Genomic DNA, 17,826 nt, shown 5'->3' on the forward strand with positions numbered 1-17,826 from the left:
AATATCCCCGACCAGGGGCCAACCAGTCTTTATTTAAAAACCTAGAGGAGGCTATCAACCTTGAAAACAAATGACCAAAGAATCCCAGAGGTTTTGAATCCTGTTACCTCTAAAAATATGAAAGAGCTCACATAGGTTATCACAACTACAGTTAACTCTGAAAAACATGATTAAAAAGATCCACAAGAAAACGAAAGAGATAACAGTGGTCATAAGCAGAAAGTTTTCTTTATTCCATTGAAGGAGAAGCCTCCTCCAGGAGATGCACTTTATTGTGGGTAAATCTTAATACAAATACTAATGACTATGTGGTGAGGTATATTCCTGAAATGAGGGAATGAGACAAATTTGATTCATAACAGGACTTCCTGACTAGAATATAATTACTAAATGTGGTCAAAGGATCAACTATTACTGGTGTGAAACAATTTTGGAATTTTACTGTGGCAGAGTTCATCTAGAGGATGAATGCAAAAGATTGTTGTTATGATGGGTCTTAACTCTGCAAAACATGTATCTCCTAATAGTGAATAGGAATGAAAAGAGAGGTAATAGTCTTGACAAGAGTATCCAACAGAGCAATTCAATAAGTAAAGCTTTGGAGGCAGCCTATTTCTCTTTTGGTTTGTCCCAAATTTTAGAATTTTTTTCTTTAAAGTTGAACTAATTTTTTCAGATGTTTTATCCATTGCCTAATCCTAGTTAAAGGTATAATTATAGAAAATAAGCAGCAGTACCCTGGGACTTCTAAAATATTTTGTCAAAGAGTCTGTAAACTTGAAAAACTATTGTACTCTCTGCATTGTGACCCTGTTTTTCTGGGTAGTTTAAAATCCCTTAAATATAACAGTCTTACTATTCCTCTGTCTATGAGAATTAGATATTTTTTTCTTCCCAGTCTAGGTAAAGTCTATTAGACCCTCTTTCTGGGTTAGTTTGTCCTTGTTGTTATGACATAATTGAAAGTCAATCTGCTTCTTTGTAGCCTGAGTAGGTCAAAAAAGGAGACATCAATATGTAAGTAGTGGTGACCCTAACGCAATGGAACCTTTGATGCTAGCTACTAATCATTTATTCAAATGATTGTTTTTCTTTTTTCAGAACTTTTTCCGTCTCTGTAGAGAGTACACGTAATCCCCTTCTTTTCCTTCCCACTGTTTAACTGCTTTGGTTTGTATACTATGAAACTTAGGCCCTTTACTCTGATTGCTCTTTCATGGAGGAAAAGCCCAGAGCATTTGTTTGAGAGGAGGTCTTATTCCCCTGGCTACTATTTGAGATAGAGCCAAAGCAGTGACTTCAGAATGTAAGGACCGTGTGTTTTTCATTTGTCTTTATGTTCCTTCTGACTATCAAAGTGCTTTACATGCAGCAAATCCACAGTAAATATTTGATGGATTGCATTTAATTGGACAGGATTTTGATTTCGTACTGCCTCATTTATTTCTAGAGACTAGATTGAGACTGAGAAGAAGTACCCCTTTTTCTCCCCTTACAGGCTGAGGACAGCAGATGTCCAAGTACTTGTCATGCAATCATTCGTTCACAAAAATGACTGGATTGTTCACTGGGTGTTAAGGAGGAGATAAAGAAAAAAGGCAGCACAGTCTCTCTCTTTGTGAACTTCTGGTTCCATTAGACTACACCCAGAGTGAGGGAGAAGATTTTTGTTTCTATGAAATCACTGAGTGTTTCTATGGGTGTTTTTTGTTTTGTTTTGTTTTATTATTAGTTTTTGCTTGAAAAGTGAATTTTGGAGATTCTTGGTATGTTAGAAAGTGTGTGTTAGGCTATAAGTTCAGTGATATAGGATTTTATTCACAAGGTGGAAAGGAGGGGCCGCTAGATGGTGCAGTGGAAAGAGCACTGGCCCTGGAGTCAGGAGTGTACCTGAGTTCAAATCTGACTTCAGACTCTTAATAATTACCTAGTTGTGTGGCCTTGGGCAAGTCATTTAACCCCATTGCCTTGCCAAAAAAATGCTCACAAGGTGGAAAGGAAGTAGCATCTTTTGGGACAAAGCTACTGGTCCTATTATGTGTCCTTTCCAGACTCTTCCAAGAACACTGGTGGACAGGGTTGGATTGGAATCATAGAGACTTAGATTTGGTTGTTACCTTAGAGATCATCCATTCTAACCTCTGAAATCACAGAGGAATCTAATCTACATAATTTCTAGGAGGTATTTATTTCACCCATCATAATACTTCTAACGATGCTCACATCCTCCAAAAGCAAGTCTAGCATAGGCAGGATTGTGGGTTCTGTTCTAAGAAAGGAGAATTACCTAGAATGTAATTTTTCTCTTCAATCTCCACAGTTTTTGTTTTTAGGAAAATGACTACAGGAAACTACTCTTCAGTGATGGAGTTTATCCTCACAGGGCTCACAGATCAGCCAGAGCTTCAGTTTCCTCTTTTTCTCTTGTTCCTGGGAATCTATGTGGTCACTGTGGTGGGGAACCTGGGCATGATCTTATTGATTGCTATCAGTTCTCAACTTCACTCCCCCATGTACTATTTCCTTAGTCATTTATCCTTCATTGATCTCTGCTACTCCACTGTCATTACCCCTAAAATGCTAGTGAACTTTGTGTCTGAGAAGAATGTAATCTCCTTTCTGGAGTGCATGACCCAACTCTATTTTTTCCTAATTTTTGTCATTGCTGAAGGTTACCTTCTGACAGCAATGGCGTATGATCGTTATGTTGCCATCTGCAATCCTTTGCTTTATAATGTTCTCATGTCTCAAAGAGTGTGTTCTATAATGATGATTGTGGTGTATTCCTTGGGATTTTTTGGAGCCACGGTACATACCAGCCGGATGGCAATGCTATCCTTTTGTGGATCTCATGCAGTCAGACATTACTTCTGTGATATTCTTCCCCTACTGACCCTCTCCTGCTCAAGCACTCATATTAATGAAGTTCTTCTTTTTATTATTGGTGGAGTTAATACCTTAGCTCCCACTCTGGCTGTTCTTGTCTCTTATACTTTTATCTTATCTAGCATTTTACGTATCAGCTCCACTGAGGGCAGGTCTAAAGCCTTTGGCACCTGCAGCTCCCACCTCATAGCTGTGGGAATCTTCTTTGGGTCTATCACTTTCATGTATTTCAAGCCTCCTTCTAGCAACATGGAACAAGAGAAGGTATCCTCAGTATTTTACACTACAGTGATCCCCATGCTAAACCCTCTGATTTATAGTCTCAGGAATAAGGATGTGAAGAATGCTATTAAAAAGGCTGTTGGGAAATGAAGCTTCTCCTGAGTGTTAGAATTTCCAGAATTATAGAAAAATGAGTACTATGAGAAGTTATTCTAAAGTTGTTTCTTTGGATCATCTCTTTCATGGGAAGTCAATATCTTTATTCTGATAGGATTCTCGTAGCAGCTAGGTAACAAAGTGGATAGAGTGGCCCTGGAGTCAGGAGGACCTGAGTTCAAATCCAGCTTCAGACACTAAATAATTGCCTTACTGTGTGACCTTGGGCAAGACATTTTACCCTATTGTCTTGTTAAAAAAAAGAAAACAAAAAACAAAGAAGTTAGGGTTCTCAGGATAATTTTTGCAATTTTCTTCTTCATATGGGTCCTTTTAAAGCTTTCTTAGCATCCATTCCAAGACTATGCTCTCAGTAAACAGCCAATGAATACTTTTTTGAAAGAATCAATGAATAAGCTAAATAAATGAAATTCCCCTCAAACTATTTCCTGTCAGAAGTTATTGATAGATTTTCTCTTCTTCCCAGGGATTCAGATTAATGTGCAATGCACTCTTGTTGTTTTCAAAACTAACTAATAATTTGTGAATTTGGGTTTTTAATGTGTGATCCTCATGAGGACCAGGGAGAAAGCTTGAAGAGGGTTCAAAAAAGATCATAGATTGACCAAGAAGAGAAGTTGACTGAAGTCTAGAAGTAGTTCTCCTAACATCTCTCTCTTGTTTATATATTTTATAATACATGTGCTTGGGTATATGTAAATATGTATTATCTATTATATATTCAGTAGTCTGCCAGATTCAAGTCAAAAAGGCACTGAGATGATGACTAAATTTTCAGTGTCAGCATTTGTAATTCAAAAATTAGTAAGTGTTATAAATCAGATTTTGGTTTATTTTTTTAATTGTATAGATTTAAAAAATGGTGGAGAAAATGTTAATAAAACAGATTAAACTTTAAATGCATAATGTATGCATTTTCCCTTAGGGATCTAGTTTTTAATAATTTATCAGTATAACACTGTATATATATATATATATATATATATATGTATAAATATACCATTAATTACATGATATCAGAGGAACTTAGTTTCATGAACATTAAAAGTCTAATAGGCTTTAAATTTCACTTAGTTCAACCCCATTATTTTATGGATAAATATATTTAAACTCAGAGAGGTGACTTTCCCATAGGCACACAGGTAATAAATATTGGGCTAATCAGTCACAGTTGGACACACTGTGATTCCTCTCAAACATAGTGATGTCATTTAGGATAAGAACCAATCAGAATAGATGAACTTTATTAACAACAACAACTACAAGGACTAACATTTATAGATAACTAACATTTGCAAAGCACTTGGCATATGTTATCTCATCTCATCTTTAAAACAACTTTTTGAAGTAGGCGCTATTATCTCTATTTTAGGTATTTTAGGGGAAGGAATTGAGGCAGAGATAAATAGAGTGATTTGGCCAGGTTCAAATACGTGTTTAAGGCAGGTTTAGAACTCAGAGCTTCCAAACTTCAAGTACAGCATTCTATCCAATTTAACATCCAATTTCTCAAAACTTAGGTCCTATAACTTCAAGGTCATTCTTTTAGGGAAATTTAACACTGTACCATGCTGCCTTATATATGCATATATGTATGCATACATGCATTTACACAATATAATGCTACCTTGTAGTTGTATTAATACATGCATATATACATAAATGTATTTTCCTCCAAATCTGTAATTTCCTAGTTTAGGTTATGTCTCTGTGTTTGTATGTGGATATGTACACAAACTAACACACATGTCCATGTCTAAATCAGGCTGAAAATTTCAGATCAGCCATTTATCCATAACTCCTAGTCTTTAAGAGCTGCCTGGACTAATGTCAATTTAAATGTTGACCAAAATAGGTCTTTTTGATTTCTAAACTATCATTATGCTCTATATAAATGTACTATATATATATTATGTACTATATAAATATAGATTCTCACTCCCTCCCTGTCTCCAGTCTTCCAAGTTTTATCCAGTAAAGTGAATTATTAGAGGTCTTGGGTATGAAATAATCTCAAACTATTTTCAAACATTAAATAGCAGGGAAGCATAGATCCTGTTGCAGACACAAGAATGGGTCCCTTTTGGTATGAAGAAATGTATGATGTACTACATAAAAATACATTTCTGTATCCATAATTAAATGTATAATACATACACACACACACACACACACACACATATATATATGTATGTATATATATATATACACACACACATAGGCACATATATAATACTGGAGAAATAAATATCTTTCTACTCATTCACATGAAATCCAGTTTTATAATATCTTCAGGAATATATAGTAACAATGATTCCCACCTAATTAATTAATCATCAATAAGCTTTAATTAGTGCCAATAAGCTAAAGAATGGATAATCAAAGGAAAAGGAAAGAAGTCCCTTGATATTAAAGAGTTTTTATTGTATTAAGGGAGAGAATGTTAACATACATAGGTATATACTAGATAGAGGAATATGGATTAGATCTGTGATTTTACTGGTATATGGAACTCATAAGTTAAGGTAGTTCATCTACCTTTGTCAAATGGCATCTTCTCTAAAACTTAGAATTCTAGAGAATTGCTTGGGGCCACTGAAAGATTGAGGGAGAGGCAGTCACAGAGTGTATCCCTCAGAGACCAGATCTGAGCCCTGATCTTCTTGGCTTTAAGACTGATTCTTCATTAACTACATCATGCTGGATATGAAGTAATTCTTTGAGGAAAGGTATTAGCACCTGGAGGAATTAGGAAAATATTCTTAGAAATTGCAGAGATTGATCTGAGCATTGAAGGAAACTTGAGATTCTGAGAATTAAACAGCAAGGAGGAGAAGCACTCTAGGCATAGGGTACAGCCTGTATAAAGACTAGAGCTGAGAAATGGAATACTGTATCTAAGAACAGACAAAGAGTGGTTCCATTAGACTGTCTTAAGTATGAAGAAATAATCTGATCTGCTTCTGATAACCGATCAATAGGCATATATTGGCTCAGAAATATAAATTAGACATGAAGGTGTTTATAATAATGACATTAAATGCTCTTTATAACCTAGCCTCCCCCCCACCCCCCTCCTGGCTAATATTCCATCTCTACCCTCTAGGAATTATGCCCCACAGGAATTGATGACGAGATATCATTGTGATTGTTTTAGTGCACCAGGATGAACTCCCTTTTTTGATGCTGAGAAGAGAAGCAGCTTAACTGACTCAGGAGGATCAATGCTCTATTGTCTTCAAGTATAGCTAGCCAAGCCTAGTTTTAACAGAAAGTGAATTTGTTACTCTGATGATTCACTAATGAAATTGCTCTATGTCATATTTTTTTGCTCTCCAGTTCCTTGTTTCTCTACCTCTCCAAGTAAAGTAGGATTGTGCCCTATTCTATCTCTCACCTGATTGTCCCCAGTTCTGTTCCTGCAACTCAACAATGGCTATGATTTTGCCTTTTTTTGCTTCTTTAAGCAACAATATATAAGATCTAAAGAGATTTGAGGTTGATCCCTTCTTGCTATCTATCTATATCTATATATCCATATATATGTATATATACACATACCTGTATATATAACAATACATAATTATTATATATTGTATAACAAAATAATATATATTGTGATATGAAGTTGAGGATTACCTGTCTTAGTTCAGATATAATTGGCAATGGCTTCTGTGATGGCAGGTGATGACATCACATACACCAGAATCCTACATTAAGCCCTGGCTCAATCTTTATGGTATAATTTTACCTGCATTCTCAGGATTTATAGTGCTTATCTATGTTAGTTTTTGAACATATTAATTCACACTCAAGAAAAACTCAAAATTTTTCTTTTTTGTCTCTGAACAATATTAAAACTTAAATTAAATAGCCTTCTATCTATGGCTCTCTATATGTCACCTAAAGCTTGCATGTATTAAAGGCAGGTGATATCTGACTATACAGCAATGATTTTTTTAACTGCACCCCTCTGTCATTGCCATTACTTTATCTGTCTCAGGAACCTTCCATTTTTTTTTCAAACCTATTACCTTTCCAACACAAATCTCCTAGTGTTGTTCTAGTGGGAGATATAGTTTATGTTTAGAGAAAATACCAATTTGGGGCTATGAGATCTGTCTGTCACAGATGTTTGACCTCAGCCTTACTCTTAGATAAAGCAGAATTATTGAATTTAATGGAAACATTTAGTGACTATAGAAATTCCTCCTCCAATGATATTTTCAATAATTTTGTCAGATTCTCACTTTTGCCTTTCCTAATCTGTGATTTAAGTGTAAAAATGATGGAATTCTCTTTCAAAAGATTTTGGTTTTTGCCTTTCAAGAACAAAGCTACTTTCTTTACCAATGCATGGGAAAGAATGAGCTGATCATCAAACCCCAAGGTTTCTTAAAAGCTACTTTCCTTAGTAGGTTAACAGAGTGTTTCCCAAAAAGCCAATGTCCAGATCAGGTATGTGCCAAATGGAGCTTTCTTTCAGGGGCTTCAAAAAGTTGTAATAAGTTAAGGCATCTAGAACTTTTTGCTTCTTTGAGCAATTCTTCTTTAGAAGGTGAATGAGTATGAAATTTCCTAGAATAACTTCTCATTGTCATTTTCACAGGCATATTTCCTTAGGCTGAATTCACGGGTAGGAGTACAAGAACTTTATTAGTTGTCTCATGTACTGTAACAAAAGTCAGTTTAATTTTACATTCTTTTAGTCATTTCACTTTTATTCTTTGTATTTTAAAAAATCATCACTCTTGGTGTGCCAGGAATATTAATAGACTATTCTGCTTTTAGCAAAGCAAGAAAATATCTCTTAACTCTACCAGTTATTATTTTTTCTAGAAATTACTTCTCAAGTGTCCATATTAATCTACAAATATTAATGAAATTAATAATGAAAAGAGACACAGCAATAATAGTTTATTGGAATAATTGTTAAAAATAAAATAGCACAAAGTTATGAATTTAAAAAAAAATGAAGACTACCAAAAATTCATACGTCAACATAGAGCAATTATATATTTATTATATAAAAATATCTGGCAATCTGTATGTATATTTGTATATATAGTAGTATTCAGACTTATACAGTATATAAGTAAATTCAGCATTTGAAAAGCAATATTTTCAGGGTAATTCAGGTTTGGATGAAACCAAAATAGATTGGAAAACTTTGTTATACCTCCAAAGAGAGAACCAAACAAAAATAAATACTTACATTAAAATATCTTTTTTCCTAATATCCTACCATTAAGAAATAAATTAACTATACTTTTAATAACAGTATGATTCCTATTATGAGAAAAGGGAGAAAAAAAGCAAATAAATGTGTTTTGTAGAATGAAAAGAGTAAATCCCCTTCTGTGGCGAATTTGCCCATAGCAAATCTGTCTGAAATATCCTTTCTAAGACCATGGCAACCTAGAGAATATCAAATCAATAGCAAATGGCTAAATAAGGAATGGAAATAAAGGAAATGGTTGTAGGATTCATCATCACACAAAAAAAACTTCCTTCAAAGTTACTTTCAAAAATTTGGAAAAGATATAGAAAAGCTTTAAGAAAACAAAATTCTAATTTAAGCTCATTATCAAGACAAAAATAAATCCCCCAAAATGTGCCTACTAAAACAGAAGTCTAGGACTTTGCGGTCTCTCAGTACTGAAAATCTATCTAGGAAGAAGTTATTTAGGTTGAAAACTTCAAAACACAAAATGAAATCTTCATTCCTGAGGCAAAATATTATAGAATCCTGAAAGGAAAGCTTTTAAGAATATACCCCTCCATACCTCACTTTTTATCTTTTTTTTCAAAAATTAATGACCAGGAATTATTGTTATATTTTTGTACATGGGTTACTACATATAGGGAGTATATGTGCATGTGTCTTGCATATATGTTATGTGTGTCCACAGGGATGTGTCTAGGTGTAGCTCACAGATGTGGCTTGAATATCTATATATTAGTCTCTCCCCTCTCTTCTCTAAAGGAGATTTTGTTGCCTTCAAGGAGGGAAAGCAGAAAATTGGGCTGGGACTATGAGGTTGGTGAATTTCTTCTTCTCAGAGAATGGACACTGGGTTAGAATTATATCTTTCTGCTCCCCTATATAATATTGGTCTAGGAGAAACTTGATAGCCATTCCTTTTTTTGTAAATTTTAAAAACCAAATATAAATTTAAAAACAAAATGATAAAGGAAAAAAACACATGCAAGCAGAATATGAAAGGATTCAATATAAAATAATAAATTTCCATTTCAAGATAACCTATATAATAAATACTACATATTATTTTCCATGCTGCCCAGTTTTTCTTTCCTTTCTTTTTGGTTCCCTTTTCTTCGCTATTGTGTACTCTTAACTTGATTTCTCTCCCACTCTTGTCCCAAAGAAGGCTACAATTATGCATGGATATACACATGTATAGATATCTAGGGACATACACATATATACCTATACACATATATGTAAGATCTTAATATGTTCATTTCTCTCTCTCATCTATTTCTCTGAAGATTGGCAGCATCTTCCTTCAAAATTTGACTCTTTCCATGTTTTTCTAAAGCAAGTAGCTTATCATTTCCTACACAACAGCAGTATTTCAACCCAATTGCATTCTGTCTGAGAGATTGTTTATGAAAGTTTTTCTCCAATTTTCTGCCTTTTTTTCTAATCTTAGCAGCATAAGTTTTGTTCATACAAGAAAAAATAATTTTAAATAATAGTTCCACTTTATACTTCAATAATGTCCTCACATTATAACATTGTTTAAGGTCTGATACTGTTGAAAATCTACTTTCTTTACACATTTCCCCCCCGCCCCAGCTTATATGAAATTCCCAACCTTTTGCTCTTCCAAATGAGCATTTTGATTATTTTTTCCTAACCCGGTAAGATAATGTTTTAGTAATTTAATTGAGATGATGTTGAATAAACAAATTAGTCAGGGAAAATTGTCATTTTAAGAATTACATTGACTTTACTTATCCATGAAAAATAAGTATTACTTCAGTAATTTAGGTTTGTTTGCATAAAAATGACTTGGTTATTTTATGCTCATATAATTTATTGTTCTGACAGGTATTTGTTCAAGTATTATATACTGTTCAATTATTTTGAATTGTCTAAACCATATTGAATAATGTTGCTGACACAGGGTAATTTCTCAATTTTCCCTTTTGATTAAATTTTAACTTTAACTTTGTCTGAGAACATGAGTACTACCCTTGCTTTTTTTTAACCTGATTAATTATACTCCTTCCCTTTATTTTATCTTTGTGTGTAATTCTCATTTTTATAATGTTTCCTGAAAGCAACATAATATAGAATTCAATTTTTTAATCTGTTATTTCTATTTTATAGATAAATTCATCCCATTTATCTTCCTAGCTACAATTACTATCATGTATTTTCCTCCTTTCTATTTTTCCTTACTATCCTTCTTACTCTATTACTCTTCAATTCTGTTTTACTTCTAAGTGTTACCTTGCCCTCTAATTGCTAATTTACTCTACCATCCAAGAATTCCTCCCTTATCTTCACCCCTACCCTCTGCCCTTGTCCTCATTTCTTCGTGATAGAAGACTTTTATAAAGTTCTAGATTTATATATATATATATATATATATATATATATATAATTTCCCTCTTTAACCCATTTCTGATGAGAATAAGGTTCCAGAGCTACCTGCCCTTTTATTTTTCCTTTTATGCATAATTTGTAAGAGATAGTTACTCCTTTTTATCTTTCCCTGTAGTTTCATTTTTGAGAATTATCCCATCATACAGATCAGTCCAAACTTTTCTTTCAGACTAACAAAATTATGATAGTCATAAGAGTACCTCTAATATTTTCACATATAGGAAATAAGCAATTTGACCTCATTGTATCACTTATAATTGGTCTTTAATGTTTATCTTATATTTCTCTTGGAATTTAAGTAAAACTTTTTTTCAAGCTTTGGGTTTTTTTCACAATAACCTGAAAATCTTTAAATTCATTAAATGCACATTCAGGATTATATTTACTTTTGCTGAGTAAGTTACCTCTGGTCTTGACCCCAGCTCTTTCACTCTATAGTATTCCAAGACCTATGGTTCTTCAATATAGTAGCTGCTAGGTCTGGTACAATCCTTTATGTAGTACCATGATATTTAGATTGTTTCATTTCTTGTTGCTTTCAGTATTTTTTCCTTAACCTCAGAACTTTGAATTTGGCTATGACATTCCTGTAAGTTTTCTTCCTAGTATATCTTTCAGATGGTGATATATGGATTTTATTCTAATTCTGCTTTTTCCTATTTCTTGTTGTTGTACGTCAGGATGATTTTCCTTAATAATTTTTATAATAATGCATCAGGATTCTTTCTTAACCAAGATTTTTAGGTAGTCTGAATATTCTTATATTATTTCTCCTTTATCTGTTCCTCACATTAGTTATTTTTTCTGATGAGATGTTTCACTTTTCTGCATATTTTTCCACTTTTTTTTTAAATTTTGGTTTATGATTTCTTGGTGTCATAGAATGCAATTAGCTTCCCCTTGCCTAAGTCTAGTTTTCAAGAAATTATTTTCTTCTTTAAGTTTTTGGTTTCTAGGGCAGAGTCTAACTTGTAATCCAGCAGTCACAGGGGTTTCTTGTTTGTTGATTTTACAGAGTTGGTTTGGAAGTTTTTGCATTTCATTCGGGCTGAACCTCAGCCACAGGAGGTTGATCTTTCATAGAGTATTCTCAAATTGTCAAGGGAGAACAATTGCTTTACCCTTGATTATTCTGCTGCTTTGAGACAATGTTCTGACTATTTTTGTTGAGAAAATTTGGAGGTCTGTAAGTTTTCTGACCTACTCCACTATTTTCCCAGAATCCTTTCTTTTCTTAACTAATCCTTAATGGGGAATGAGTGCCCAAGTTATTTATCCAAGTCTTGATTCCCTTCCCAATGAATTCCAGTTACTCAAAGGCTACAGTGAATTGCAAAATAAACCTGAGAGAAATTAACATTAAACTATTTTATTAATAACCAATGCTTGATTTTAATCCATTCCTTTTGCTCTGATTTTTATCAAGACCTGACTCCTGAAAAGACCAGTCAGGATATGAAAGGCATGACTGAAAGATGTGATTATTTGTAGCTCTACAACCAACTGGGACACAAAGTTCAATTTCCTCTATAAACAGGACCCAGATTGAGATAGATCACTCCCAAGGTGGATGAGCTTGTTTCCTTCATCTCTTGATCTCAATTTGGAGCAACCTGTATCATGAAGGTAGAAATTATGCAGAAAGCTCCTGGTCTAAGTGACTTCTTCCTGCCCCTATTGCTGGAGACTACAGTCTCGGAAATTATGGCACATTCTCAGCAGGTGTTGAGGACTTTTAGCCCAACTATTCTTCAAATGTCCTTTAATTAGTATTGAGTTTCAATTCTCAGGAGAGATTCATTGTAGAAGGGACACTCCTGAAGAAAGGTGTTTTAATCAGCCTTGTTTTTGAATGCTGAGAGACATCATTGATCATTAATTTATTGATTATTAACTGATCTCATTAATAAATTTATTTGTATTACCTGGAATTTTGTTTCTTGAAATTTTATTCACGACAAACATATTTGTCCAAGCTGATAGCAAACAGAAATCAGAGAAGTTATATGGAGCTGAATATATCAGCTAAAAATACAGAAAGAATGAGCTCTCCATTTGGGGAGCTATTTCACCTCAACCATGAGAGATAACCTTATTTCTTGTTCACAGAGATTTTCTCTTAAATTCTAATGTGGTAATCTTGGAACAGGGACATGATTGTAAATCTAGCCCTTCCTTATATCACATTCTTCACAAAGTCTGTCTACCTTCACAGATTACCTTCCTGAAAATAATGTGAAATAATGAATTTTCTTTCTTGAAGTTGAAAGTCAGAAGGCGAATATTTCTTCTTTGCTAAGCTCCTGTTGAGTTCACTGTCCTGCCCTTCTAAACTCAAACCCTCCTATAATTTAACAGTCAATGCTGGACCACTTATGGAGGGTCTTTGAGCTCCTAGTGATTAAATCTTGTCATAATACATTTTAGATATTTCTATTTCAAATCATTTCAACAAAATTAAGTATTTATGTTGTCTTACACTGGTCTGAGGACAAATGAATAATTAAATGAATGAAAAAGAATTTATTACATGTGTACTGCCATTAGAGGCACTGTGATAATGGTACTACCATGAGAGGTACCAGGACCACAAAAAAGACAGTCCTTCAGTGAAGAAGTTTATACTCAAAAGGAGAAGGAAACATATAAAAGGGAGAGGTAACCACAGAAAGTCTATTTGGTCTGGGACATTGCAGAAGTGGGGAGAGTGACAGGGCAATTGATTACCAATTCTTTCTAGCAAATATGATGTGTCTGATTTCTGATCTCACAAGTAATTTTGAATAGTATATGCATGGAGTAATGCCTCATACCTAGATGATAGGTGTATTGAAATGAAATGGATTTGTAAAGGGCTCTCTCTTGATACTTAGAAGCCCAGGGATCAGGAATGACAGATATGGATATGAATGGGGGATGGAATGGATCAAAACAAGAAGATGGGTGGCCAAAGAGGCAAAGATGGAATTGCCCTTTCCCTCAAAGAACTTACACTCACAAAACATACAGTATTGTATATATAGTAATAAGCACACACAATTTTACCATTCGAGAAGTCATTTCATTTCAAGATATCCTTTCTAATCTAATAAATTAACTGAAGAAATAAATAGCAAATAACTTCAGTATCTCTGTGAAGAAAACCACAAATAGGGGCATCAAGGTGGTACAATGGATAGAGCACCAGCCCTGGAATCAGGAGTACCTGAGTTCAAATCTGGCCTCAGACACTTAATAATTACCTAGCTGTGTGGCCTTAAGCAAGCCACCTAACCGCATTTGCCTTGGAAAAACCCAAAATAAATAATAAAAAAAAAGAAAAACACAAATGGGGTCTTGAAAATTCATACAAGAATGAAAAGGAAAATTCCTGAACACCTGAAGATATCTAAAACATCATATACTTCTAAAAATGTTTATGTGCAAGGGGTACATTTATCTACATTTTTATGTTAGAAATCAAAACACAGGACTTCCAGCCAAGATGGCAGAGGGAAGACAGGCAATATGCTAAGGTCTTCTGGTTTCCCCTTAGAAATAATATGAAAGAAACTTCTTATTAGAAATTAAATTGACAAAACCCTAAAGAAGAATCTAGAAGAACATCTACCAACAAGGTCTGTTTCAGGGGACCATGGGTGAACTGGGAACAGAGAGCAGAAAGCCAGCAGGGGTAGGGTGAAGCCAAAGGGCCTGCTTCAGCTGCAGAGGCTTTGACTAGTGGAGCTGGGTTCTGAGGCCATGGAAGCTTTGGATTTGGGAACAGCAGTCTGGGGAGCCCCAGCAGGGCTAGAGGACAAATTCCAGCACAGAGAGTCAGAGAGTCCAGGTGGACATTGATCTGCTTGGCTCAGGCCATGAGATCCATAGTTTCAGTGAAGCCCTCTTCCCTGAATAAACATAGTTAGAGCACCCCACCCCATCCCCCAAGCACAGGTATGTGCATCAAAAGTTCCTCAGCTGAATGGGGTAATTAACATTCTCACCCCAGGGGCCAGCCTACATTGTTCAAGGATAATTCAGATCCTGCTGCTCCCCCCCGCCCATTCCCTCCAGCCCTAGCCAGAGGGCCTCAAATCAAGGCAACAGACATTACAGAGAAAGGAATCCCCTACTGGCCAACCCACTTGGAGTTAATAAACTCAGTGAGCAAAGCCTCTAGGGCTTTAAAAACCAAATCTTTGTAAGCCAGCCTCTCCCCCCAACACAAGCTCCTAGGAAAATGAAGAAAAGCTAGTGAAGGGGACCCATTGAAAACTACTTTGAAAAAACAGATCCTAACCCAGAGAGATCTAGAACTTCTGAGAAGAATATGAATTGGTCTCCAGCCCAAGAGAAATTAGGAAGGAGTTTAAAAATAAATTGGAAAAATCAGGAAAGTAGTTCGAAATCAATTAGAAAAATCAGGAAAAGAAACTTAAGAGAAAATTAATATCTTGCAGGAGAAAATTAACATCTCACAACTAGAAAACAAATCCTAAAAATATTTCTCTCAAATCCTCAATTGGGTAAATGTAAAAAAGAAAATAATTCTCTCAAAACTACACTTGGGCAAATGGAAAACTCCTTCAAAAATAGAAATGGCCAATAGGAAAAGGAGTTGCAAAAGGTAAATGAAGAAAATTTTTCCTCTAAAAAATGGAATCTTTCAAAACTAATGACTTCATGAGACAACAAGAATCTGTTAAAATAAAAAAAAATTGAAAAAATAGAAGAAAATGTAAAATACCTCATTGACAAAACCACTGACCTTGAGAATAGAACCAGGTGAGACAACCTAAGAATCATTGGGCTTCCTGAAAGTATTGAAGTGAAAATATCCTGGTCTTAATATTACAGGATTCAGTGATGGAAAACTGCCCTAATATCATGGAACCAGAGGGCAAAATATCTACTGAAAGAATACATCGATCCCCTCCAGAAAGCGATTCTAAAATGAAAACACCAAGGAACATTGTGGTGAAATTCCAAAACTATCAGATCAAAGCGAAAATCCTACAAGCAGCCAGAAATATCCTTAGATACCAAGGAGCCCCAGTAAGGATTATGCAGGACTTGGCTGCATCAACATTAAGGGACTGAAGGGTCTGGAATGACATATTCTGAAGAGCAAGGGAGCTTGGAATGCAGCCAAGGATTCACTAGCCAGCAAAACTAAGCCTTCTCTTCCAGGGGAAAAGATGGACATTTAATGAAATAGGAGACTTCCAATTCTTTCTCATGAAAATACCAGAGCTAAATAGAAAATTTAGAAATCTTATGAAAGACTCAATAGACACATGAAAAGGTAATTAAAAAAGGGGAAAAAACAACTGCTATTAAATCAGATGAAACTGGTTTTATCCTCATCTGGGAGGAAGATTCTTATAAGTCTCAAGAACTGTAACTTGATTAGAGAAAATGTGCTTAGGCAGGAGTGATCTCATTAAAAAGGGGGGACAGTAAAGAGACAGGAGGATGGAGGAGATTGAATGGGGTGAACCACATTACATAAAGCAATAGAGGGGAAGAAAATTGAGGTGAGAACCACCTGAATCTTACTTTCATCAGATTAGGCTTAAAGTTAACACACACACACACACACACACACACACACACACACACACACACACACACACACACACACTCAGTTATTTTGAGTAACTTATCTTACCTTACAAGTATTAAAAGGGGAAAGGGGGAGGGAGGAGGAAAAGAGGGACAAATAGAAAGGAGAAGGGGCAAAGGGAAATAGGAAAGAAAGCAGAAGGGGGGTTGGATGCAAGGGGACAAACAAACAGAATGTGGTGATACTCAGAAACAAAATACTGGGGAATATGAATTAAGTGATAAAAGGAGAAAAATATAAATAGAGGGAAGAAAGCATGGAGGGCAACACAGAGTTAGTAATTATAACTTTGAATATGAATGGAATGAACTCTCCCATAAAAAATAAATGAATAGCAGACTGGATTAAAAACCAGAATCCTACAATATGCTGCTTACAACATTTGAAGCAGAGAGATAAATATAGAGTATATTAAATTACAGAAGAAAGGTAAAAAGTTGGAGCAAAATATATTTTGCTTCAACTTGAGTGGAATATTCCCTCTTAAGTGTCACACATTCCTAGTGAAGTCCTCTCAAGGTTAATAATCATTAAAAGAAAGACAGCCTATTTTTCTTAGACTATTCTTAGAAGAGGGAGAGAGGCCTTGCATTCCCAGTCAGACACCCTCCCAATTCTGCTAGGGAGTGAAACAGTGGACTATTTCCAGAAAGACCTTGCATTGATTCTGTTAGGGAGGGAAATAGTGAAATGCTTCCAGAGAAGAGATTTTGCAGTCTTAGTTAGCCACCTATTTAATAATAGAATGTGAGAACAGTAGCCTGGCTTCTCTTGTTTAATAATTACTAAACCAAAAAGATAGCAGAGTTCTTTAGAAGATCTTGAATAGTCAGAAATTAATTCATTTAACAGAAGATCATCAGAAATCTTTTTTGATACTTTCATATGGATGGTGAGGTAATACTTTATGAAAACCTTATTCTTCTCTTTGTTTCTTTTTTAGATTTTTGCAAGGCAATGGGGTTAAGTGCCTTGCCCAAGGCCATACAGCTAGGTAATTATTAAGTGTCTGAGGCCAAATTTAAACTCAGGTACTCCTGACTCCAGGGCCAATCTCTATCCACTGTACCACCTAGCTATCCCTTATTCTTTTCTTTGTTGCTGTGTAGATTTTTCAGGTGAAGATTGTCCCCTCAGGGCAGCTCCTTGATCTTTACTACCTTTGTGAGACTTGAAGTGTGCCCTTTTCTTGAGAAATGCCAAAATAAACTTTCTTTTTTGCTCAGAGGAGTCTCTCTATTTTTTTGAAGTGGAGTTTTATCCCACACACTAGTATGGGTAAAAAGTGTACATT

General features: G+C 34.9%; 1 protein-coding gene across 1 annotated transcript; it reads left to right on the plus strand.

The window, feature by feature from the left end:
• The first annotated feature begins 2,337 nt into the window (after positions 1 to 2,337).
• LOC141487919 (olfactory receptor 8D2-like) lies at positions 2,338 to 3,258 on the plus strand. Its single transcript, XM_074187510.1, has one exon. The coding sequence runs from the start codon at positions 2,338 to 2,340 to the stop codon at positions 3,256 to 3,258; it is 921 nt and encodes a 306-aa protein (XP_074043611.1).
• The last annotated feature ends 14,568 nt before the right edge of the window (positions 3,259 to 17,826 follow it).

The sequence above is a fragment of the Macrotis lagotis genome, chromosome 1 (assembly GCF_037893015.1).
Source record: "Macrotis lagotis isolate mMagLag1 chromosome 1, bilby.v1.9.chrom.fasta, whole genome shotgun sequence".
NCBI lineage: Eukaryota > Metazoa > Chordata > Mammalia > Peramelemorphia > Peramelidae > Macrotis > Macrotis lagotis.

What these genes read in the sequence shown, in the direction of transcription:
- LOC141487919 (XM_074187510.1), top strand. Translation starts at nt 2,338, where the DNA reads ATGACTACAGGAAACTACTCTTCAGTGATGGAGTTTATCCTCACAGGG.